We start from the raw sequence: 26,812 nt of genomic DNA, 5'->3' as shown, positions 1-26,812 counted from the left end.
GTCCAAATCTGCCATATTCATCTTCTCAGTGACAAGAAGCAGTAAAATCACATTATCTCTGGCTCTAAGAAGATAAATGTCCCCCACCTGCCTTTTTACTGAGCTTGGATTTTTGTTACTTTCCACCCAAAACAATCATACCGACATTGGCTGTCAGCAAGATCCAAGTTAAACCTGATATATGGCAAATAGTGTACGTCTCCTCCCTCTGTAAGTTAATTATGTGCCTTATATGTCCACATAAGAAGGGTTTTTCATTTCAGACAGCGGGTAAACGTTTTCTGTGAGCAGCCTTGAGCTGAGAATAAAAGACCCCCATCTTAAACAGCAGAGACATGCAAAAACCTCCAAAGATGACCTGTGCTGCCTTTCTCCTGCTGCTCATCCTTACAAGTAAGTTTCTTAAACTTACATTCCATAAAAATGATAATATAATATTCTTTCAATTTTGCTTGTATCCAGGTCTATTACTGTATGCGAATTTATTTTTGGATTTTTCAGTAAATGTTCTTCTGGACCTTTAAAAATCAGTATTATTGAACCTGTTAAACTACTACTAGTAATTTGTAAGCATTCATAACTTATGGACAATGCTTAAATTCATCATATGAAGAAAATTAGATAACCAGAAACCTACAAGTTCTGTATGATTTCATCAAAAACAAACAAATAAAAGGAAGCAAATAAACAAAAAAACACCAGTGTTTGAATAGGTTCAAAATAAGTTTTTAAATGAGAGCAGTTTCTAATAACAAACCTTAACTGAAATTTTTCCAGTTGTTCAAATTAGCCCTAAATATCTTCTAAGTCTAAATGTTTAGGTTTGTTTTATTTTTAGAATATATTTAGAATTGTCTTATATTTAAACAAAGCCTCTCACAGTGTTTAGGTGATTAAAACCTAAAAAACGGATAAAAAGAATTAAATGAAAATGTGTCTACATTAATTTTGCCAAATAACATATACAGCTCAGAATCTATTGCTCTTGTGTTATTTCAAATTTAACAGCAAAATGTAAAGAAACCCAATAACCTAAACCTAAAAAAGTATGCCCCGAAAACCCACAGCAGGCTATAATCTGATAATAAAATACAGCGTAATACACTACAAGGAGGGCACATTTAAAGTAAAACAAAATCTTGTTGAAACAGATTTATTTTGATTTATTTCTGCAGAGAAGGTGCTGCATTTCAAATATACATTTTCACTAGCAAATACTGCTGATCTTTTTTATAAAAGGTGGCTACAAATATTTAGAGAAACTTTATAGTGAGAAAATGAGTCAACATTACCTTATGCTAATAAACAATTTCACAATGCTAGACAAATATCTTTAATTAAAATATATCTGAAAAATGTTAGCAGAGTTTTAGATATTTTTGCAATCTACTTAGAATATTTTATTAGTATACAGTAGCCAAAAGCCTCCCACCATTTTTAAATTGTTAACTGGATGTCAAATAAAAAGGTAAACAAAAACAAAACAACAAAGATACAGCAAAGCAAGTAGTAATCTGAAATTGAAACACAGTTTGATACAATAACAGCATACCCGTTTTATTAAATTACATTTTTTTTATATTCATTTTGTTTCAACCAAACAATATATACACTATTTTCACAAATGTAGCATTATACTTGATGTATTTGCCTTGTTTTAAGTGTGCAGCATTTGAGCATAAGCATTTTACAGAAAATCCTACATTTTCATAAAATCTGGATTACTACTGAATGTTGATGATAAAACCTGCTTTAATAAAAATAAATGTACATTACCCAACAGTAAGATTAAAAGTATAAAACAATACGACACTGCAGCAAACACTGATGCTACATAATGTGGAGCCACCAAATAATTAGCTTTGGTTTGTGTACAAGATTTCCAAATGAAATCCTTCAGGATAACTGTTCTTCTGTAGATGGAGGGTCCTGTAAGGTGTGCAGTTATCAGGACGTTCTGAACTACCTGAACCTGACAGTAGACAGCAGCATGTTTAGACTGACCCGCCCCGTTCTGGACCACACTCACATCACTGTGGTGAAGCTGGACATCATCGTCTATGCCATCCTGGCGGTGGTACGAGTTGCATTAATGCTTAGATGATGTGTATTTATCAGATACCTGAGGGTGATCAGAGATGTCTTTGTCTTTATTCTTAGGTTGAAAAAACACAAACCTTTGTTCCTTTCATCTGGGCGTCAAAGGTCAGTCAAAGCTGAGATTTGGAAAATTTTAATGTGCATAGCTTGTAAAGTTATACTATTCACCTCCTTGACTTCTGTTTGGCTCCGTTTTTCAATAAATTGTGTTGATTTATACGTAATTTACCACAGCAGTGGAAGAATGAGCTCATCTCATGGGACCCGGCTCAGTTTTGTGGAATCACTCAGATTTCAGTTCCCAAAGACCTGCTCTGGAAACCAGATCTATACATCAATGAAATGTAAGCCTGCATCACACAAAAGACATTAAGCTACATTTATAACAAGGGGTGTAAAACAAACACAAGCAGAATGTTTGAATTAGATAAAGGTTAAAAAAGCACAAAAAGTCAAGAAAGGATGAAAATGTCTGGCTTATAAAAGTTCCCATTAAACACCTACTCTGGTATTTATGCAACAATCACAGATTTCAATGTGTTTTTATTAGGTTTTATGTAACAGACCAACGAAAAGTGTGGCATAATTGCAAAGTAGAAGGAAAATTATACATGGTTCACATTTTTCAGTTGAAAATCCTTAGTGTTATGTACAATGTCTAATGTTCTTAGAGAACAAACTGCATCATGAAAACAAGGAACACAGGAGACAGGTCAGGGAGAAAGTTGTGGGGAGGATTAAAGCAGGGTTAGGTTATAAAAAAATATTCCAAACTTTGTAGTCACCTATTGACCGCTTGAGATGGGTTACAGCTCCTCCATGACCCTGCAAGGAGAAAGCTGATATCGAAAATGGATAAATGGACAACCAAACCAGGGACGCAGCAGAAACCAACTGTTGCATCCCTGTATGGTTAAGACTTTTGGAAAGATTTGGCAAATAGACTCAATATTTAACAACCTGTGATATATATACATTTGTGACTGGAGTATGATGATGTTTAACAAGAAAGGACCTAGTTTACTTGGACAAGCAAACAAGTTAAGTCCACCGGATAACACAGAAGGAAAGAAGCTAAGGGAACCAGACAAAAACAATAAACGTCAACATGTGCAACAGATTATGAGAGGATACCAGCTATGCTTTCCGTATTGCACATTAATAATCTATTCTGATGATAATTCAGAGTTCACTTTTCACACAGAAAATCAGGCTTTTGTGGTTTCAGTTTTTTACATCTTTGAAAGCCATGTAAATGTTTCACAATCACACCATATAAAACAAATGTACTGTATGTACAGTATGTCTGTGTGTTTTTATGTTGCTCCAGGATAGAGAAGGACGACTCCCCTCAAAATCCATACATGATGGTGACTTTTGATGGCACAGTCTTTGCTGGTGATAACATCCGTGTGGTTAGCACCTGCAAGATGGATGTCCACAAGTTTCCCTTTGACACTCAAGAATGCAGCATATCCATTGGTTCTGCAATACACTGCAGTGCGTTTCTGTCAGTTTTATGACTACCATGTGGCTTTTTTGCATCGCCTTTCACTTATTGTCTTATTTGTCTTTTCTCTGCATGCAGTAAAAGAAATCCGAATACTTCCATCTTCAAACTCCTCTCGGGTTACTCAATTTTCGCAGCAGATCATGAAGACCCAGGGAGAGTGGGAGTTCCTGCGTCTGTCTGTCAACAACTCCATTCTTTCCTATGACAACAAGAGTTGGGGGCTGCTCATATACACTGTACGTGACACACACTTAACACCAGCAAAAACAGCTAAATTTGAATCTCAGTTTGGGTCACTTTAGATGGTCAAAATCCAAATACAGGTCCTTCTCAAAATATTAGCATATTGTGATAAAGTTCATTATTTTCCATAATGTCATGATGAAAATTTAACATTCATATATTTTAGATTCATTGCACACTAACTGAAATATTTCTGGTCTTTTATTGTCTTAAGACGGATGATTTTGGCATACAGCTCATGAAAACCCAAAATTCCTATCTCACAAAATTAGCATATTTTATCCGACCAATAAAAGAAAAGTGTTTTTAATACAAAAAACGTCAACCTTCAAATAATCATGTACAGTTTTGCAGAAATGACTGCTTCAATGCGGCGTGGCATGGAGGCAATCAGCCTGTGGCACTGCTGAGGTCTTATGGAGGCCCAGGATGCTTCGATAGCGGCCTTTAGCTCATCCAGAGTGTTGGGTCTTGAGTCTCTCAACGTTCTCTTCACAATATCCCACAGATTCTCTATGGGGTTCAGGTCAGGAGAGTTGGCAGGCCAATTGAGCACAGTGATACCATGCTCAGTAAACCATTTACCAGTGGTTTTGGCACTGTGAGCAGGTGCCAGGTCGTGCTGAAAAATGTAATCTTCATCTCCATAAAGCTTTTCAGCAGATGTAAGCATGAAGTGCTCCAAAATCTCCTGATAGCTAGCTGCATTGACCCTGCCCTTGATAAAACACAGTGGACCAACACCAGCAGCTGACACGGCACCCCAGACCATCACTGACTGTGGGTACTTGACACTGGACTTCTGGCATTTTGGCATTTCCTTCTCCCCAGTCTTCCTCCAGACTCTGGCACCTTGATTTCCGAATGACATGCAGAATTTGTTTTCATCTGAAAAAAGTACTTTGGACCACTGAGCAACAGTCCAGTGCTGCTTCTCTGTAGCCCAGGTCAGGCGCTTCTGCCGCTGTTTCTGGTTCAAAAGTGGCTTGACCTGGGGAATGCGGCACCTGTAGCCCATTTCATGCACACGCCTGTGCACGGTGGCTCTGGATGTTTCTACTCCAGACTCAGTCCACTGCTTCCGCAGGTCCCCCAAGGTCTGGAATCGGCCCTTCTCCACAATCTTCCTCAGGGTCCGGTCACCTCTTCTCGTTGTGCAGCGTTTTCTGCCACACTTTTTCCTTCCCACAGACTTCCCACTGAGGTGCCTTGATACAGCACTCTGGGAACAGCCTATTCATTCAGAAATGTCTTTCTGTGTCTTACCCTCTTGCTTGAGGGTGTCAATAGTGGCCTTCTGGACAGCAGTCAGGTCGGCAGTCTTACCCATGATTGGGGTTTTGAGTGATGAACCAGGCTGGGAGTTTTAAAGGCCTCAGGAATCTTTGCAGGTGTTTAGAGTTAACTCGTTGATTCAGATGATTAGGTTCATAGCTCATTTAGAGACCCTTTCAATGATATGCTAATTTTGTGAGATAGGAATTTTGGGTTTTCATGAGCTGTATGCCAAAATCATCCGTATTAAGACAATAAAAGACCTGAAATATTTCAGTTAGTGTGCAATGAATCAAAAATATTTGAATGTTAAATTTTCATCATTACATTATGGAAAATAATGAACTTTATCACAATATGCTAATATTTTGAGAAGGACCTGTATTGTAACATCTTTTCCTAAATGATGTCATCACGGCACCAGACGTTTTAAAACATTTTAAAGTTGATAAAACCCGGTTAAACAATTTACCTGTGGTGGTATCAGTAGTCTTACAACAAATGTGCGAGGTACAGTGGGTGGAATGTGACATTGATTACGATGTGAAGCAGAAATGCTGGATAGTGGGGGTGCTGGATAGTGCCCCTCCCGGGGACTCCATTATTCTGCTGGGGGACTTCAACGCCCACTTGGGAAAAGACAGTGAAACCTGGAGAGGCGTGATCAGGAGGAATAGCCTCCCCGATCTGAATCCGAGTGGTGTTTTGTTATTGGACTTCTGTGCTAGTCACAGGTCGTCCATAATGAACACCATGTTCAAACATAAGGGTCTCAATCAGTGCACTTGGCACCAGGACACCCTAGGCAGGAGGTCAATGATCGACTTTGTTGTCGTATCATCAGACCTTCGGCCGCATGTTTTGGACACTCGGGTGAAGAGAGGGCCTGAGCTATCCACTGATCACCACCTGGTGGTGAGTTGGATCCGCTGGAGGAGGAGAAAGCCGGACAGACTTGGCAGGCCAGAGCGCATAGTGAGGGTCTGCTGGGAACGCCTGGCGGAGCCCTCGGCCAGGGCCACCTCCGGGAGAGCTTTGACCAGATTCCGGGGGATGTTGGAGACATAGAGTCCGAGTGGACCATGTTCTCCGCATCTATTGTCGATGCTGCTGCCCGTAGCTGCGGCTGTAAGGTCTGTAGTGCCTGTTGTGGCGGCAATCCCAGAACCCGGTGGTGGACACCGGCTGTAAGGGAGGCTGTCAAGCTGAAGGAGTCCTATTGGCTGTGGTTGGCTTGTAGGACTCCTGAGGCGGCTGACGTGTACCGTGAGGCCAAGCTTGATGCGGCCCGGGCTGTGGCAGAGGCAAAAACTCAGGCCTGGGAGGAGTTCGGTGAGGCCATGGAGAAGGACTACCGGTTGGCCTCGAAGCGATTCTGGCAAACGGTCTGGCGCCTCAGGAGGGGGATGCAGTGCTTCACCAACACTGTTTATAGTGGGGGTGGGAGGCTGCTGACCGCGACTGAGGACATTATCGGGCGGTGGAAGGAGTACTTCGAGGATCTCCTCAATCCTGCCATCACGCATTCCTTGGTGGAAACAGAGGCTGGGGACTCGGGGTTGGACTCTGTCATCACCCAGGCTGAAGTCAACGAGGTGGTTAAAATGCTCCGTGGTGGCAAGGCTTCGGGGGTGGATGAGTTCCGCCCTGAGTACCTCAAATTTCTGGATGTTGTGGGGCTGTCATGGTTGACACGCCTCTTCAACATTGCGTGGCAGTCGGGGACAGTGCCTCTGGACTGGCAGACTGGGGTGGTGGTCCCCCTTCATAAGAAGGGGGACCGGAGGGTGTGTTCCAACTACAGGGGGATCACACTCCTCAGCCTCCCTGGTAAGGCCTACGCCAGGGTATTGGAGAGGAGAGTCTGGCCGATAGTCGAACTTCGGCTTCAGGAGGAGCAGTGTGGTTTTCGTCCCGGCCTTGGAACACTGGACCAGCTCTATACCCTCTACAGGGTACTCGAGGGTTCATGGGAGTTTGCCCAACCGGTTCACATGTGTTTTGTGGACCTGGAGAAAGCATTCGACTGTGTCCCTCGTGATGCCCTGTGGGGGTGCTGCGGGAGTATGGAATCGGGGGCCCTTTTTAGGGGCCATCCGGTCCCTGTACGAGCGGAGCAGGAGTTTAGTCCGCATTGCTGGCACTAAGTCGGACCTGTTCCCGGTGCACGTTGGACTCCGGCAGTGCTGCCCTTTGTCACCGGTCCTGTTCATAACTTTTATGGACAGGATTTCTAGAAGCAGCCAAGGGCTGGAGGGGGTCTGGTTTGGGGACCAGTGGATTTCGTCTCTTCTTTTTGCAGATGACGTGGTCCTGCTGGCCCCCTCTAGCCAAGACCTACAGCATGCGCTGGGGCGGTTCGCAGCCGAGTGTGAAGCGGCTGGAATGAAGATCAGCTCCTCCAAATCAGAGGCCATGGTACTCGACCGGAAAAGGGTGGTTTGTCCTCTTCAGGTTGGAGAGGAGTTCCTGCCTCAAGTGGAGGAGTTTAAGTATCTCGGGGTCTTATTCACGAGTGAGGGAAGAATGGAGCGGGAGATCGACAGACGGATCAGTGCGGCTGCCGCAGTAATGGGGGCACTGTGCCGGTCCGTTGTGGTGAACAGAGAGCTGAGCCGAAAAGCGAAGCTCTCGATTTACCGGTCGGTCTACGTTCCTACCCTCACCTATGGCCATGAACTTTGGGTCATGACCGAAAGAACGAGATCCCGGATACAAGCGGCTGAAATGAGCTTCCTCCGTAGGGTGGCCGGGCACTCCCTTAAAAAGAGGGTGAGGAGCTCGGCCATCCGGGAGGGGCTCGGAGTAGAGCCGCTGCTCCTCCACATCGAGAGGAGCCAGTTGAGGTGGCTCGGGCATCTATACCGGATGCCTCCTGGACGCCTTCCTCGGGAGGTGTTCCAGGCACGTCCCACTGGGAGGAGGCCCAGGACGGCCCAGGACACGCTGGAGGGACTATGTTTCTCGGCTGGCATGGGAATGTCTTGGGCTCCCCCCGGAGGAGCTGGAGGAGGTGTTTGGGGAGACGGACGTCTGGGTGTCTCTGCTGAGTCTGCTGCCCATGCGACCCTGTCCCAGATAAGCGGAAGACGACAAGTACGAGCAGAAATGCTCCAGGTGACTATCTTGCTTGCAGATGTTGCCTGATTTTCATCGATTCATGTTTACTGTTATTTTCTTGAAAGATCTGTGGCAGGAAGAAGTTATACATTTAACTTCATTTCTAGAAATCATTGATGACCCGCCACCAGCTTCAAGGTGAACTGTCCAGATTTTGATCACCCCCCCAACTCTTTCAGTCTTTTTGGGGGGTGGGGGGGGGGCTTCTAAAGTGGTGTTGGTTCAATATTCCATGAGACTTAAAGGCCATACAGACGCATGATAACTTTTGAGCCCTCCGAAATTTTTATTCTGGTACATACCTCTCAATGAGTCGGACCGCAACTCAGAACAAATCTCAAAAGGTCTGGCAGTCAGACAAATGGTTCACTGACGTCAGATCATCTTCATCCAGATAGAAGATGTAGTAAACAAAACTTAATCTAAAAGCTGCTATAAAAACCATATTTGCAACAACATCAGTGGAAACAGTTTTAAATGTAGAAATAGACTCCAGAAAGTAAAAAAAGAAAAGAACAGTGTGATGCAATGTAGGTTTACTACAATAACATGCAAATGGAAGAGCTTAGCCAATGAGCTTTTCTGAAAAGCTAATCAACATAAATTCAATACAAGCATCTTTAATCTGCAACAAAACCCTTCTGGTAACTACCCACCTCCAACATTTCAAAGACTTCTCAGAACAGCAAACCAATAACATGACTATCCACTCTTGATATCAGTAGATTGAGCAAAGACCTCCCCAGCACACGCACGTCAAATATGGAAAATGTACACTTTTTATAACAGAACTTTCTGCTTTTGACTGACTTCTTTGAGCAACTTCCCTGAATGTTGAACAAGCTTACTAGGACATCCTGAGGACATTCAGGGCTCTGGGGGACTCAAAATAAATATAATCTACCCCAGCAGCTCTGCTCCTGTGGAGTTGTCAAACTACCTTGGCGACCACAGGACCATTCACAGTCAAATCAGGTATCTGTAGCTGGGCAGCATCATTTGTGACAAACTCCAATGCTCTTTGTATTCTGACACCTTTTAATCAGAACTACCTTTTAGTTTTTGTAACAACTTGAGTTTTAGCAGGTCAAATGTTGGATCAGACAATGTACTAGCCTTCAGTCCCCACATACTTCGATATACCTTGGATGCCACTGACCCTTTCACTGGTTAATAACTGTTCCTTTCTTGAACCTCTTTTGTTGACCACAACAGATGGGGAACATCCCATATGAACTGTAGTTCTTGCATTCAATGTTGTCAAGCAATCCCACAATATGCTTGCCAACGTTTCACAATTCTAGCATATCAACTATGAGGACAAACTCTTCACTTACTACCTCATTTATCTACTGGTGACGCTATAGTCAGTTTGTATCACTTCACCACTTATGACCAATGTTTTTAATGTAAATTGTATTTTTTATTGTCTTTAGACTGTGCTGCTGCCTTTGTGGCTAGGTTTCTTGTAAAAGAGACATTTTTATTTCATTGGGATTAACCTGGTTAAATAATGGCTAAATAAATAACTTCTCAGTTGACATAATGTTGAGCCTGATCAGTGAGAATGCATATACCTATCAGCAGTGCAGTACTCTGCCTGCCGAGGAGTGCTGAAGGTGCTATGCTGGAGACTGGATTCTTCTACACTTATTTACAAATTACTGACTTATATATATTTATCTGAGTCAAAAAAACTGGAGCACCAGTGGCTTCATTTGCATTTATTTAGATAATGTTTGGCCAAAAAAACAGCAGACTAAAATGCAATACCCCTGTTTATCATATCCAAATGATCAAAGTTATGAAATAGTCATGTTGTTCCTGTAGCTTAAACATTGAATCTGTTTCCTCAGGTCACCATAAAGAGAAGGCCCCTTCTCCACGTCATAAATTTTTTGTTGCCCATCCTATTCTTCCTATCTCTGGATCTCGCCTCCTTTTTCATCTCGGACCATCGGGGGGAAAAGCTGGGCTTCAAAGTTACGGTTCTGCTGGCCATCTCTGTCCTCCTGCTCATCCTTAATGAAATCCTGCCCGCCATGTCCAACAGGACTCCACTGATAGGTAGAAAATCTGTATTAAAAAGAAAAAAATATCAAACTTCTCAAACAAACCATACTAATAGGCTTGTTTCCCCCTCTTAGCAACCTACTGCATTGTGATTTTTGCTCTGATGCTGCTAAGTCTTTTGGAGACGATCCTGGTCACGTATCTAATTGAAAAAGATGAGCTTGGCTCACAGGAAAACTGGGAGAGCAAACGTAAAAACACCAAAACTAAGAATTGTGACAAAGGTGAGAAGCATCAGAAATTCTGAAGAAAATCTCTCGTTTGTTTTGTTTTTGCGATGTCTTATTTAGTTTGTTTTCTGGATAAATGGTAGGACTTCAACATGCCGCAGCAGTTACCTCAGTCTTCTGAGATGTTGAGATTTTTCTCTAGCAAGTTTGACTTCCTAATTGACTCATTATTTCTCCTTGGTTTTTAATCTAGGTTGAGAACAACTCCCGCAATGTACCTATTTATTTATTTTCTTTCATACATTCTGCATTTTACCCTCTGTAATTCAGTGAACCATTCTTTTATTATTCTGTGTTTTGTTAACATACTAATTATTCAGTTTGCACTAGTCAGTTTGCCATCTTGCATACTGCCATCACAGTTTTGTTCACAGTGCTACAATTTGGCTGATGAATGAGGCTGCTGTACTGAAAAAAGACTCATGGAGTTGTCAGGAAGTCGTCCAGTGTATGTCATGGATTTGCAGCTAACAAAAGATAGCCCTAAAATGTTTAATGAAGAAATTATTAATAGACAAATAGGTCAGATAATACACTTCATAATGCTGCCTTCAGTGGGTGAGTCATTTGCTCAGCTGGGTAAAACGGCGTCTATTCTGATCTCTGCACTGCTGTTTTTTAGCTGATCTTTGATTTCATTTGAAATAATTGTTATACAACTTAAATTGCAAGGTTACAGTATTTAGTAATTATTTAAACTTTAAAATTACTGTTCTTTCTTAAACATACAGTGTGTTAGTGGGCTGCTGTTCGAATCAGTGAACAATGCTCTAATGTACTGGAACTCAACTGGAATCTGCACTTTATTATTGTGTCCTCTGTTCTGATTTGGCGGTAGGAGTCATCTTTGCTCTGTTATCTTCTAACCTGTGTCAGGGTTCATTTTGTACACTAGTTTAAAACTTGAATTAATGCCTTAAATACAGTTTCACAAAGTTCTCAGTCAAATTGTAATGTATTTATTTGAAACTAAAGCAGTACCCTGCGATGGCTGCTATCTAACGAAATGTGGCATTTGTTTGAAAGGCTCTTTTTTCTGTCTCTGAACACCAAACATTGGTGTGATGTTCTGATGTTTGGCTCTGATGTGTGCTGTCATACTGTGTGAACTGTTTTCACTCAGTTAATGTGTGTTTGGAGGATAATTTTGTGCTCTGGTCCCCATTTAGCATCTGTACAGCCTGAATTTTGATCAGAGGGTTTTGTCTTTGTCTGAAATCATGAGTTAGGACTTGTTTTTTGCTATGTTTTGATATGTTCCCCAGTCTAATGTTCTTCTCAAACAATAAGCAGCCAAACTTCAGCCTAAATTTGTTTTGGGTAAGAACTAGTTACAGATGACTTCTTCTGTTTGATTGCGTGAAAGGAGAGTTGCATAGTTTGCTTTATTCCTGCTGTTGGAAGAAGGGTCATAGTCTGTATCACTGTCACCTTAGATGGTCAAACATTATTATAGTGACATATATTGTGTCATGAGAAATTATAAATATATTACAATATTAATTATAGGCAATATTGCCCAGGCCCAATACAGGACTATTTCAAACAAACCACGATGGCTGCAGTCAAAATTCAGTCAAAATGCTAAAATCAGGGTTTAAGAATGTGAGTTTTTATACAGTCCAGGTCTCTGGTGCCTGCTCTTTTTTATACTCCATACCGTTTTATTATGCTGTTTATGTCTACAGCCTCGTTACTAAAAAGGTTTCTCTTGTTTTTAGACAATGAGAAGCGAACTGTCTGTAAAAGCATCTGCGGGGATTCAGATAAAGGAAAGCAGCACGACCTTCTTCCTGGACTTGAAGAAGTATGCCATTCTGTGTATTTACAAATACAATAATTGGCCCTACAAATTGTTTTTTTGAATGCTCCTGAGGTAGGTCTATGTTAAGAGACAGATTTATATACACACTGCAGTAGTGAAACACAATTGGGACTATTTATGGCATTTTAAGTTATCATACGACAAACAGTAGTCTATAAGTGAGTGTACAAACCTGGAACATAACTGGTTTTCATGCATATGAGCCAATTTAGTTCAAAATAAAATGAGTGTTCGTTCGTCGTCTTCCGCTTTATCCGGGACCGGGTCGCAGGAGACCTTGAAGTGCTTGAAGCAAATTTACTATGGGTTGATTCTTTCATTGTTTTTGTATTATTTTTCATAGGGATGCATGATACAGTGCCTTGCCAAAGTATTCGGCCCCCTTGAACTTTTCAACCTCTTGCCACATTTCAGGCTTCAAACATAAAGATATAAAATTCAAATTTTTTGTGAAGAATCAACAAGTGGGACACAATCGTGAAGTGGAATGAAATTTATTGGATGTGTCAAACTTTTTTAACAAAAAAAACCCGGAAAAGTGGGGCGTGCAATATTATTCGGCCCCCTAACGTAAATACTTTGTAGCGCCACCCTTTGCTGCAATTACAGCTGCAAGTCACTTGGGGTATTTCTCTATCAGTTTCGCACATCGAGAGACTGAAATTCTTGCCCATTCTTCCTTGCAAAACAGCTCGAGCTCAATGAGGTTGGATGGAGAGCGTTTGTGAACAGCAGTCTTCAGCTCTTTCCACATATTCTCGATTGGATTCAGGTCTGGACTTTAACTTGGCCATTCCAACACCTGGATACGTTTATTTGTGAACCATTCCATTGTAGATTTGGCTTTATGTTTTGGATCATTGTCTTGTTGGAAGATAAATCTCCATCCCAGTCTCAGGTCTCTTGCAGACTCCAACAGGTTTTCTTCCAGAATGGTCGTGTATTTGGCCCCATCCATCTTCCCATCAATTTTGACCATCTTCCCTGTCCCTGCTGACGAAAAGCAGGCCCAAATCATGATGCTGCCACCACCATGTTTGACAGTGGGGATGGTGTGTTCAGGGTGATGAGCTGTGTTGCTTTTACACAAAACATATCGTTTTGCATTGTGGCCAAACAGTTCGATTTTGGTTTCATCTGACCAGAGCACCTTCTTCCACATGTTTGGTGTGTCTCCCAGGTGGCTTGTGGCAAACTTTAAACGAGAGTTTTTATGGATATCTTTGAGAAATGGCTTTCTTCTTGCCACTCTTCCATAAAGGCCAGATTTGTGCAGTGTACGACTGATTGTTGTCCTATGGACAGACTCTCCCACCTCAGCTGTAGATCTCTGCAGTTCATCCAGAGTGATCATGGGCCTCTTGGCTGCATCTCTGATCAGTCTTCTCCTTGTTCGAGATGAGAGTTTAGAGGGACGGCCGGATCTTGGTAGATTTGCAGTGGTCTGAAACTCCTTCCATTTCAATATGATTGCTTGCACAGTGCTTCTTGGGATGTTTAAAGCTTGGGAAATCTTTTTGTATCCAAATCCGGCTTTAAACTTCTCCACAACAGTATCTCAGACCTGCCTGGTGTGTTCCTTGGTCTTCATGATGCTCTCTGTGCTTTGAACAGAACCCTGAGACTATCACAGAGCAGGTGCATTTAAATGGAGACTTGATTACACACAGGTGGATTCTATTTATCATCATCAGTCATTTGGGACAACATTGGATCATTCAGAGATCCTCACTGAACTTCTGGAGTGAGTCTGCTGCACTTAAAGTAAAGGGGCCGAAAAATATTGCACGCCCCACTTTTCAGTTTTTTATTTGTTAAAAAAGTTTGACACATCCAATAAATTTCATTTCACAATTGTGTCCCACTTGTTGATTCTTCACAAAAAATTTGAATTTTATATCTTTATGTTTGAAGCCTGAAATGTGGCAAGAGGTTGAAAAGTTCAAGGGGGCCGAATACTTTGGCAAGGCACTCTATATCCGCATTAACAATGGTATCTGCAGTCATTTTTTAACATATTGGTATCGGTCCAATATGTAAAACTGGGCCGATATTAATAACTGATATATTTATTACCATCTTTATTATCATCTTTCTGGAGGGGGAGGGGAAGGGGTTGGCTATGTGGTATTTGTTCAGGCATGTTACATTGATGCAGTGCAGGACTGTAAGGTGTTTAACTGATACAGAGAAGCAATGCCAGCAATGTGGTCGTTTTTTCGCAGTGTTGAAAGGGTAGTGAGATATATATAATATTGGTAAATATTGGTTATTTGCCATATCAGCGATTTTAATATCAGATATCGATATCGGCCTGAAGTTTGATATCGTTGCATCCCTAATTTGTTTTGTTAGTAGTACTAAAAAAGACAAACACTTTCACTTTGACCTTTCACTTTTCTTGAAGTCTTAAAACGTACTTGCAAGACTTTAAATGTAGTCAAAGCTAAATTCAATTCAATTCTGTTTATTTATATAGCGCCAATTCACAACACAGGTCATCTCAAGGCACTTCACAAAACTCAGGTACATGCATTCCAATTAATCCTAATCATTGAACAGTGCAGTCAGATTCAGTTATTTATTCAAATTGGATAAAACGTTTTTCTGTCTAAGGAATCCCAGCAGGTTGCATCGAGTCAGAGACTTGTAGTAGTCACTCCTCCTGGATGAGCATGTAGAGACAGTGGACAGTCACTGGCGTTGACTTTGCAGCAATCCCTCATACTGAGTATGCATGTAGCAACAGTGGAGAGGAAAAACTCCCTTTTAACAGGAAGAAACCTCCAGCAGAACCAGGCTTAGGGTGAGCGGCCATCTGCCACGACCAACTGGGGGTTAGAGAGAACAGAGCAGAGACACAAAGAGAAAAAAGGAGCACTGATCTAGGAGTCCTTTCTATGGGAAGGAAAAGTAAATGTTAATGGATGTAGCTCCTTTAGTCGTTTCACCTAGAAAGAATGAACAGATCAACTCTGAGCCAGTTTTCAAGGTCTGAACGAGACCACATAGAGTTAGTCACAGTTAAGCTCAGTCAATTGCCATGTCTAGGAGAGAGAAAGGGTTAAACACTGAAAGACAGGGCTATGTGGGTCATCGGTAGAGGGTGAGCATTAAGTTGTTGCCAGCAGAAGCTTGGACGATGCCCCTCTCCAGAAAGGTGTCACAGGTAGACACAGAGTCAGGCCAGGTGTAGCTTCTAGGAAGTGAAAAGAGAGAGAACAAAGTTAAAAACTGAAATAACAGCAAATAATGCAGAATTAAAGAGTAGTGTGAGAATGTAGCGAAGAGAGTGAAAGTGGTCGTTATGTCCTCCAGCAGCCTAAGCCTATAGCAGCATAACTGCAGAGATAGCTCAGGATAACCTAAGCCACTCTAACTATAAGCTTTATCAAAAAGGAAAGTTTTAAACCTAGCCTTAAAAGTAGACAGTTTGTCCATCTAGAGCCCACTGATGGCCATTGTTATACTAAAAACCACAACGATTGGGATACCTCTCTCTGTCAGATTGACCATAACCATTGGAAAAGAGAGGGGGTCATACAGGTAGCAGAAATGGAGGGTGTGTTTGCACCTGAACCAACTGAGCCGGTTTAGGCTAAACCTGACTCCCCCTTACTCCATCCAACAGGGAGGGAAGAAGATGGAGGTAAAAAATAAGGAAGATAGCTCAGGATAACCTAAGCCACTTTAACTATAAGCTTTATCAAAAAGGAAAGTTTTAAGCCTAGCCTTAAAAGTAGACACGGTGTCTGCCTCACAGACTAAAACTGGGAGCTGGTTCCACAGGAGAGGAGCCTGATAACTAAAAGATCTGCCTCCCATTCTACTTCTAGACACTCTAGAAACCACCAGTAAACCTGCAGTCTGAGAACGAAGAGCTCTGTTAGGAACGTATGGAACAATCAGATCTCTGATGTATGATGGAGCTTAATCATTAAGGGCTTTATATGTGAGGAGAAGAATTTTAAATTATATTCTGGATTTAACAGGGAGCCAATGAAGGGAAGCTAAAGTAGGGGAAATATGATCTCTCTTTTTAATTTTAATCAGAACTCTTGCTGCAGCATTTTGAATCAGCTGAAGGCTTTTAACTGCATTTTGTGGACATCCTGATAGTAACGAATTACAATAGTCCAGCCTTAAAGTAACAAATGCATGGACTAGTTTTTCAGCGTCACTCCTGTACAGGATATTTCTAATTTTAGCAATGTTCCGGAGATGAAAGAAGGAAACCCTAGAAACCGGTTTAATATGGGATTTAAATGACATGTCCTGGTCAAAAATAACACCAAGGTTTTTTACTTTATTATCAGAGGTCAATTTAATGCCATCCAGGTTTAAGTGATTGACTAAGCAGTTTCTTTTTTAAAGACTACGGTCCAAAGACAACAACTTCTGTCTTGTCTGAATTTAGAAGCAGAAAATTTAAAGTCATCCAAGTTTTTATGTCTTCAAGACATGCTTGTAGTCTATCTAACTGGTTGGGCAAATCAGGATTCATGGATAAGTAAAGCTGAGTGTCATCAGCGTAACAGTGAAAATGTATTCTATGCTGCCTGATAATTTTACCTATTGGAAGCATATATATAGTAAAGAGAATTGGCCAAAGTACTGAACCCTGTGGTACTCCACAATTAACCCTGGAGTTTAAAGATGATTTATCATTTACATGAACAAACTGGAATCTGTCAGACAAATAAGATTTAAACCAGCCTAGCGCTGTTCCCCTGATCCCTACAGCACATTCCAGCCTTTCTAAGAGAATATTGTGATCGACTGTATCAAATGCAGCACTGAGATCTAACAGGACAAGTACAGACACAAGTCCATTATCTGAGGCCATAAGAATATCATTAGTGACTTTCAGCAGAGCTGTTTCAGTGCTATGATGAGCTCTGAAACCTGACTGAAACTCTTCAAACAGGTCCTTGCTGTATAAATGCTCACACATTTGATTAGCAGCTATTTTCTCAAGAATTTTAGATAAGAATGGAAGATTGGATATAGGTCTGTAATTTTTCAAGTCATCTCGATCAAGCGAAGGTTTCTTAAGTAAAGTTTCAATTACAGCTACCTTAAAAGCCTGTGGTACATATCCATTTACTAAGGATAGGTTATAATCATACCTAAAATGGGGCTGGTAATCAGAGGGAACACTTCCTTAAATAATTTGGTTGGCATTGGGTCTAACATACAAGTTGAAGGTTTAGATGAAGCTAATATTTCTGATAACTCAGGAAGCTCCACAGGATCAAAACAGTCCAAACACAGATCAGGTTCTACAGTTACTGCCAATGTTGTCTCACTTGCTGAGCATGAAGTAATCATTGTCGGGAGTATGTCAAAGATTTTCTTTTTAATAGAATCGGTCCCATGAGGAACCAGTGCAAAGAGGATTGGGCGGCGGACGAAGGTGGAGACCTCGACGGCCCGATCCCCGGATGCTTAGGCTGGCTCTAGGGACGTGGAATGTCACCTCGCTGGGGTGGAAGGAGCCTGAGCCTGTGCAGGGGGTCGAGAGATATCGACTAGAAATAGTTGGGCTCGCCTCCACGCACAGCGTGGGCTCTGGAACTCATCTCCTTGAGTGGGGCTGGACTCTCTTCTACTCTGGAGTGGCCCACGGGGAGAGGCGGCAGGCTGGGGTGGGTTTGCCTGTTGCCCCCCAGCTCAGCCATCTTATGTTGGGGTTTACCCCAGTGGATGAGAGGGTCGCATCCCTGCGCCTTTGAGTTGGGGATGGGTCTCTGACTGTCGTCTCGGCCTATGGGCCGAGCGGTAATGCGGTGTACCTGGCCTTATTGGCGTCCCTGTCAGGGCTGCTGGATAGTGCCCCTCCCGGGGACTCCATTATTCTGCTGGGGGACTTCAACGCCTACTTGGGAAAAGAGAGTGACACCTGGAGAGGCGTGATCGGGAGGAATGGCCTCACCGATCTGAATCCGAGTGGTGTTTTGTTACTGGACGTCTGTGCTAGACACGGATTGTCCATAATGAACACCATGTTCAAACATAAGGGTGTCCATCAGTGCACTTGGCACCAGGACGCCCTAAGCAGGAGGTCAATAATCGACTTTGTTGTCGTATCATTAGACCTTCGGCCGCATGTTTTGGACACTCGGGTGAAGAGAGGCGCTGAGCTGTTCATTGATCACCACCTGGTGGTGAGTTGGATCCGCTGGAGGAGGAGAAAGCCGGACAGACTTGGCAGGCCCAAGCGCATAGTGAGGGTCTGCTGGGAATGTCTGGTGGAGCCCTAGGCCAGGGATGTATTCAACTCCCACCTCCGGGAGAGCTTTGACCAGATTCCGGGGGATGTTGGAGACATAGAGTCAGAGTGGACCATGTTCTCCGCATCTATTGTCGATGCTGCTGCCCATAGCTGCGGCCGTAAGGTCTGCGTTGCCTGTCGCAGTGTCAAGCTGAAGAAGGAGTCCTATTGGCTGTGGTTGGCTTGTTAGACTCCTGAGGCGGCTGACGGGTACCGTGAGGCCAAGTGTGCCGTGGCCCGGGCGGTGGTAGAGGCAAAAACTCGGGCCTGGGAGGAGTTCGGAGAGGCCATGGAGAAGGACTACTGGTTGGCCTCAAAGCGATTCTGGCAAACCGTCTGCCACCTCAGGAGGGGGAAGCAGTGCTTCGCCAACACTGTTTACAGTGGGGGGTGGGAGGCTGCTGACCTCAACAGGGGACATCATCGGGTGGTGAAAGGAGTACTTTGAGGATCTCCTCAATCCTGCCATCACGCATTCCCTGGTGGAAACAAAGGCTTGGGACTCGGGGTTGGATTCTTTCATCACACAGGCTGAAGTCACCGAGGTGGCTAGAAAGCTCCGCGGTGGCAGGGCTTCGGGGTGGATGAGATCTGTCCTGAGTACCTCAAGTCTCTGGATGTTGTGGGGCTGTCATGGTTGACACGCATCTTCAACATTGCGTGACGGTCGGGGACAGTACCACTGGACTGGCAGACTGGGGTGGTGGTCCCCCTTCATAAGAAGGGTGTGTTCCAACTACAGGGGGATCACAGTGCATGTTGGACTCCGGCAGGGCTGCCCTTTGTCAGCGGTCCTGTTCATAACTTTTATGGACAGGATTTCTAGGCGCAGCCAAGGGCCGGAGGGGGGCTGGTTTGGGGACCAGAGGATTTTGTCTCTTCTTTTTGCAGATGACGTGGTCCTGCTGGCCCCCTCTAGCCAAGACCTACAGCATGCGCTGGGGCGGTTCGCAGTCGAGTGTGAAGCGGCTGGGATGAGGATCAGCTCCTCCAAGTCCGAGGCCATGGTTCTGGACCGGAAAAGGGTGGTTTGTCCTCTTCAGGTTGGAGCGGAGTTCCTGCCTCACGTGGAGTTTAAGTATCTTGGGGCCTTGTTCACGAGTGAGGGAAGAATGGAGCGGGAGATCGACAGACAGATCAGTGCAGCTGCCGCAGTAATGGGGGCGCTGTGCCGGTCCGTTGTGGTGAAGAGAGAGCTGAGCCGAAAAGTGAAGCTCTCAATTTACCGGTCGGCCTACGTTCCTACCCTCACCTATGGCCATGAACTTTGGGTCATGACTGAAAGAACGAGATCATGGATACAAGCGGCTGAAATGAGCTTCCTCTGTAGGGTGGTCGGGCACTCCCTTAGAGATAGGGTGAGGAGCTCAGCTATCCAGGAGGGGCTCGGAGTAGAGCCGCTGGTCCTCCACATCGAGAGGAGCCAGTTGAGGTGGCTCGGGCATCTATACTGGATGCCTCCTGGACGCCTACCTCGGGAGGTGTTCCAGGCTCCAGGCACGTCCCATCGGGAGGAAGCCCAGGGGACCGCCCAGGACACGCTGGAGGGACTATGTTTCTCGGCTGGCCTGGGAGCGCCTTTGGCTCCCCCCGGAGGAGCTGGAGGAGGTGTCTGGGGAGAGGGAAGTCTGGGTGTCTCTGGTGAGTCTGCTGACCCCGCGACCCAATCCCGGATAAGCGGAAGACGACGAGTACGAGTACGAGTGCGAATTTTATTTTGGAAGAATCCCATAAAGTCATGACTGCTGAGAGCTAAGGGAATGGATGGCTCAACAGAGCTATGACTCTGTGTAAGTTTAGCAACTGTGCTAAGGAGAAACCTGAAGGGTTAGGGTTAACCCCTAACCCTAAACCTAGGATTATTCTTGTTCTCTTCTATTAATGATGAGAAATAAGCTATTCTAGCTTGGTGAAGTGTCTTTTTATACAACAGCAGGCTAGTTTTCCAGATTAAGTAGGAATCCTCTAGGTGTGTAGAGCCATTTTCTCTCCAATTTTTTAACATTGTGCTTTAAAGTACGCAGTTCTAAATGAAACCATGGAGCTAGCCTCCTATGAATAATTACCTTCTTTTTCAAGGGGGCTGCATTGTCTAATGCATCACGCAATGATGAAGTAACACTATGAACAAGAGAATCAATTTGTGAAGGGGAAGAAAAAAAATGATTGCCCTCCACTGTGCTTTTCTGTGATAATGAGGAAATCAAAAGTGGAACAGATACTTTAAAGGTTGTTACAGCATATTCTGATAATGATCTACTATAATGAAATTTTCTTTCAGGTGTGGAGAACTCAGTTAAATTAAACTCAAAGTTTATTAAAAAATGGTCAGACAGGACAGGGTTATGAGAGAATATTGTTATGTCTTTACACTCAATGCCATATGTCAGCACAAGGTCCAGAGAATGAAGACAAAGATGGGTAGGTTTGTTAATGTTTTGAGCAAAGCCAATTGAGTCTAAGATAGCATTAAAGGCAATATTTAAGCTATCGCTTTCAGTGTCAACATGAATGTTAATATCCCCCACTATAATAACCTTATCTGTATTTAACACTAAATCAGATAAAAGGTCTGAAAACTGATCTAAAAATTGAGAGTAAGGGCTTGGTGGACGGTACAAAACAACAAACAGAAGTGGTTTTAGTGCTTTGCAATTTGGATGAGGAAATCTAAGGATTAAATATTAAAAGTGTTGTAGATATTGATTGGTCTGGGACTAGTTAATAAATCGGACTGAAAGATGGTTGCTACTCCTCCTCCTCGCCCAGTATTTTGAGGAATGTGAAAATTTCAATAATTAGTAGGAGTTGACTCATTTATAGTAACATAATCCTCTTGCTGCAGCAAGGTTTCTGTGAGGCAAAATAAATAAATCGGATTGTCACAAATCAGGTCACTAACTAGCAAAGTTTTTGAAGAGAGAGATCTAATGTTCAGTAAGCCACATTTAATTGTTTTCTTTTTCTTTTTAGTCTGAGTTGTGTTTATTTTTATTAGATTTTCCTGATTTCCCCCTTTTAGATCATTTATTTACCTATTCAATTTTGGCCGTGGGCGAGACACTGTCTTAATAGGGTAACGGGTAGCAGTACAGAAGCTGCAAAGAGGAGTGTTAACCTACGACCCTGCTTCCTGGTCTGAACCCTGGGTTGTCAAAGTTTTGGAGAACTAATAAATTTGGCCAGATTCCTAGAAAGAAGAGCAGCTCCATCCAAAGTGGGATGGATGCCGTCTCTCCGGATCAGACCAGGTTTTCCCCAAAATGTTCGCCAGTTATCAATGTAACCCACATTGTTTTCTGGACACCACCTAGACATCCAGCGGTTGAATGACAGCATGAAGCTAAACATGTAGTCACTGGTCAGATCAGGGAGGGTACCAGAGAAAAGTCCGACATTGTTTTGACAAACTTACACACCGAAGCAACACTAACTTTGGTGACCTCTGATTGACGTAACCGGGTGTCATTACCGCCAGCGTGAATAACAATCTAACTGTATTTACGCTTATCCTTAGCCAGCAGTTTCAGGTAGGATTTGATGTCGCCCGTTCTGGCCCCTGGCAGACATTTGACTATGGTCGCTGGTGTCTCTAGTGCCACGTTTCTGACTATGGAGGTGCCAATTACCAGAGTTGGCTTCTCAGCGGGTGTGACTCTGCTGAAGGACTGCTACGGGGAGCTACCCTCGGTGGCTCCGCGCTGGCTAAGGGGTCTTGGCTATCTGCTGGTTTTTCAATAGCAAGGAGCCTCCAATTCCGACACCCTCGCCTCCAAAGCTACAAAAATGCTACTTTTATTACATTTACCATTATCACTAAAGGAGGCAGAGGAGTAACTGAACCTCTGACAGAGAGAGCAGGAGAGAGGAGGAGACTCAGAGAGAAACAGCAGAACGGGTAGCCATGGTGGAGCTAAAGCTAAGCTAGCGACCCCTTACCACTACTAGAAAAAACCGTGTAAAACATGGAGAGTCCCCAAACATTAAAAGCAGCAGCAGAAAGTATGTGTTTTAACGTGCTTATGTATTAGAACAAGTAAGAGATATCACAGTAGAGAGAAATCAGATCAAACGAGAGAGCCTTCACCCACCAAACAATCCACCGAGTGCAACAGCGAAAACGGTAAGCGACGAATACCCCTTACCACGCCTTACAGCAGACCTCTTCATACATAGGGAAACAGTTTTATTTTGGACCAAGTAAGGTGCTCTTTTCGATCCTTTTGCTGTGGTTCTGGTGCCAAAAGCAGTTGGAGTGTAATTACATTTAGTTTATTCTATGAAAATCTTAAATCCATGAAATACACAGAAATAATGTTTTTCTTTAAATGTTTGACTCAGATTGCTCAATGGACAGGCAGGATTAAGTCTTGAGACTGGTTTTAATAAATTATGGGACTTGATGATTTTTTAAAATTTAAATCAAACTAAAAAATAGCTCAGTGTCACTACAACCTATAACAGCTAACACGTATTGATATCAATTAGGCTGTAAACAGTCTTAAGCAGCCATAAGACAGTTTTCGTCCCCTGATGTGTGATCACATTAAGAAACACGCCACTTTTATTTCCTCTATTGCTCTTTACCTTGTACTCTACAAATGCTTAATTAGCATCTTTACAACTGATTAAAAACTGGTTTATTAATATTGAATTAGTCATTTTCAAGGTCTTACTGTAAAGTGGCATTCATTATTTTTTTAAATACTATATAAACAATAATTCCAAGGGAGATTAGCTTAAGTTAAATGGTGACTTGAAAAGTTTAGATACTGATTGTTTACAGTATCCCCACGTTTGCATGAAGGCAGCCATGCTTAAGGCCCTGAACCTACAACCACATAATCTGGATCTCAGAAACAAGTAACAGTGTCAAATAGTGTCCATCACTACTGAAGAACAATAATGACATCTGATTATTTTCAGGTGAACAGCAGCCTTCAGTCAGGAGAGACTCACGTGTTGCTGTTGATCCTGGATGAGCTGAAGAAGCTGCAGAAAGCTGTTAGCCTCCATCTCAGCTACAGAGAGAAAAGAGTGAAGTTGGTGTCCTGGGCAAGAAGAATCAACAGATCTTTCTTCATTGTCTACACCATCACTGTTTCTCTCTTTCTGTACCTCATGTTCAGAGAATGGAACTCTTAGAAATATTAACTAATCTGTTTAAACGCAATTGGATTCTTTAATTAATTTGTCAAAGTTATCAGGAGGGGTTTCCGAAACAGTGCAATTTCCCCCATTTTTGCAACTGTTTTGCACACACTATCTGCTTTGTTTCTGCACTGAGTTCACAAAACAGAGTTCTCTGAATACATGCAGAGAAGCAATTTAATTCCAGCAGGTGTAAGCAATTTGCACCTGTTTTTCAGGCACGAAAACAGACGATATAGACGTAATCAAAGAGAAAGAAAATATTTTTTTCCCCCTGATAAATAACAGCATCGGACTGTAACAGTAAGGTGTGTGTAATACACAGCTGCAGATTGTATGAAGAAAGTGATTTACTCACAGTAAGAAAGTTAAAGTTGTATCAGATAGCACAATTAATACAATTAGTCTAGAGACAGATGTGCTCTATTAATATTGGATCAGTTGTCAGGAAAAAAAAAATATCTGTGCTTTCTTGACTGAGTTTACATGTTGTTATTTGCAGTTAATAAATGATAAAGATTTACTCTTTTGTTTTTATTACGGAGTGTTGCTGTGTGCTTCGCTTATTATACCCCCCACCACAGAGGCAGGGGTGTTCTTAGATATAAAGCCATACTGGGGCAGAGAAATCCGAACAAATTCCAAACCTAAATTTCCATTTTATTTATTTATCTATGTGCATATACCAATAACCATGTTTTAAATGTGAACACTTACGCTAGTATTCCGGCTTAGATATCCATTTGCTCCAAAAACAAAGAAAAACTGTGAAAATAGATAGAGGAGAACAATACTTAGGGGAATATTAACTGTTTTGCTCATGTATATATGATCCGAATCACAGGCTTCGTGTATTATTTTTTTTAAAAACCATGTTGCCATTTTGAGTTGAAATATGAATTTTGGCAAACTGTTGGGTTTCAGGTTTTGACATGAATATACAACTTTTCATAAATGTTTTAAACTTTTAAAGTCCATTTTTTGCCTTTCTATCAGCACAAACAGTAATGGACATAATTCTTTCGTCTTTCCTTATTGCTTCATATTTTCTTTCCAAGGCATCAAACTTTATTTTATTCTTTTAAAATAGACCTTTAGCTGCTTTATTGTAACAGTCGGTGGAAAACTGAAAATTTTACAGAGGCTTAGAGGGTGTTGTGAGGCATGTGCCCCTGTAAAATAGGTCTGGCCACGCCTGTACATACACTCCAAGTAATCCTAACAATTGAACAGTGCATCAAAATGAATCAAAATTGTAACCAGCTTTCAGTAGGTAGTATTTATTTTGGCAATCTGCATGACGCAAACAGCTATAGTCTTTTGCAATCTGATGCAATTAATGCATAATATTTCTTTTAAATGTGGGGGAACTGAATTAATCCATAGAGATGCTATTTGATTATTAGGGCTATTTTAGAAGCAGATATGCTTTCATGTGTAGTTCAAGAATTAGAAGGGCTCATTTAGTGCCTGCAAGCAACTTTGTAATGTTTTAAAAACACTGGTCTACTATTTCATACTTTATTACCTTGTAGGATATGCAAATGATTTTTATGAACCTAGTGCATGGGTTATGAAAATAAGATAAAGCCTACACCTTTAGATATGTTTGCTCATTCATGTAAATGCCTTATGTTTTAGAAAAATGCTACCAAGAAGCCAGATCCTCCTACTATGTATTTATTTAATATCAAACCCTTTTGGGTCTTTTGCATTGGCCTAAATGTCTGTGAATGGGCCTGATTATGATCTAACTTGCATCCTCAGGTAGTAATATTAATATTGAATTATTTCTGACATAACAACACAATACATTATTTAGGCATGGGGAATAATTACTTGTATCTGCTTCAACTAATAATTTTGTAATCACTGAATTAAAGGATTTTAAAAAAGAAAAAAAAGCAATTGAAACCGTTCTCTTTGAACCATAGACCGATGAATGTTCGATTTCAAATGCATTTTCTGAGGCATAAAAAAGAGATTCAGGAGATTGATGGTCTTTGGTGACACAAGACAAGGTCTTCTGGGTTATAAAAGAGTGCAATACTTTTTACGCATAAAAGAGGGAAATAGTTGCTTGTGTTTTGAGCATACACCAAACCTCTTTAGGTTGTGGTGGTGTGTTACTATGGTGGCAACGTATCCATGATACAGGGCCTGTGCATATCGACATGGCTGGCTTGTTAAAAATATGAAGCAGGGCAGGCCAAGTCTGCCTCATATCTAAAACCTGGCCAAGGTATTAGCGTTGTGATAATATGGTGTTATCTTTCAAGTGCATTTGTGCGTTCTGATAAAAGTCATGCCAAGTTGTGGCTGAAGATATTATGCATTTATGGATGCACAGTGATGTTAAAAGGTTTTCCCCAATTTGGGACTTTCATGTAAGCCCCGATTATTACAATTTAGTGAAATTATCACTCTAGCTTTAATGAATGTATGTACTAGTTTCACTTTCTTAATTTAATTTATGAAATGAATTAACTTTTAAATGTTCTTTTTTACACATACCTGCTGATGGTCCCCTCTAAGTTCTCTGCATGGTTCTGGATGTAGAGAGAGCCTCAGCATGATGGAAAAAGACCATCAGACATTAATTCCAGGCTTTTAGCAACCTTTGTGGTGAAGATAGATCTTCTTTTCAGACAATTGGGTTTCACTGCTCAACCGCCCACAGTGAGACTGGCAGGAGACAACAGCAAAACAAGTGGGTTTAATTGGGGACAGCGTTCACAATGTTGCTCTCACATTGCCTTGCTTCCATTCTAATCAAATTTTACGTGTTGCATCATCTTCTTTTGTAACTGTGTGCTCAAGTCACAAGTTCAGAGCTAAATCTGCTATATTTTCCTTCTTGGTGACAGTAAGCTGTAATGTCACATTATTTCTGACTCTAAACTGATGAATGTCTTCAACTCACCTTTCATATTGTGTTTGGCTTGTTGTAACTCATTTGTTACAGTAATCACAGCTGTCAGAAGAATCAAAGCAAAGCCAGATACTGA

General features: G+C 42.1%; 1 protein-coding gene across 1 annotated transcript; it reads left to right on the top strand.

The window, feature by feature from the left end:
* The first annotated feature begins 281 nt into the window (after nucleotides 1-281).
* On the top strand, nucleotides 282-24,177 carry LOC124875667 (5-hydroxytryptamine receptor 3A-like). Its single transcript, XM_047377955.1, has 10 exons — nucleotides 282-393; nucleotides 1,920-2,077; nucleotides 2,161-2,205; nucleotides 2,335-2,444; nucleotides 3,431-3,600; nucleotides 3,689-3,849; nucleotides 10,108-10,318; nucleotides 10,399-10,548; nucleotides 12,276-12,361; nucleotides 23,580-24,177. Exons 1-10 carry the CDS (start codon nucleotides 336-338, stop codon nucleotides 23,796-23,798), a joined length of 1,368 nt encoding a protein of 455 aa, XP_047233911.1. The 5' UTR covers nucleotides 282-335; the 3' UTR covers nucleotides 23,799-24,177.
* The last annotated feature ends 2,635 nt before the right edge of the window (nucleotides 24,178-26,812 follow it).

The sequence above is a fragment of the Girardinichthys multiradiatus genome, chromosome 10 (assembly GCF_021462225.1).
Source record: "Girardinichthys multiradiatus isolate DD_20200921_A chromosome 10, DD_fGirMul_XY1, whole genome shotgun sequence".
In the NCBI taxonomy this organism is placed as follows: domain Eukaryota; kingdom Metazoa; phylum Chordata; class Actinopteri; order Cyprinodontiformes; family Goodeidae; genus Girardinichthys; species Girardinichthys multiradiatus.
Note: the sequence above shows the minus strand (reverse complement) of the source record. Positions and strands in the feature narration are given on the sequence as shown.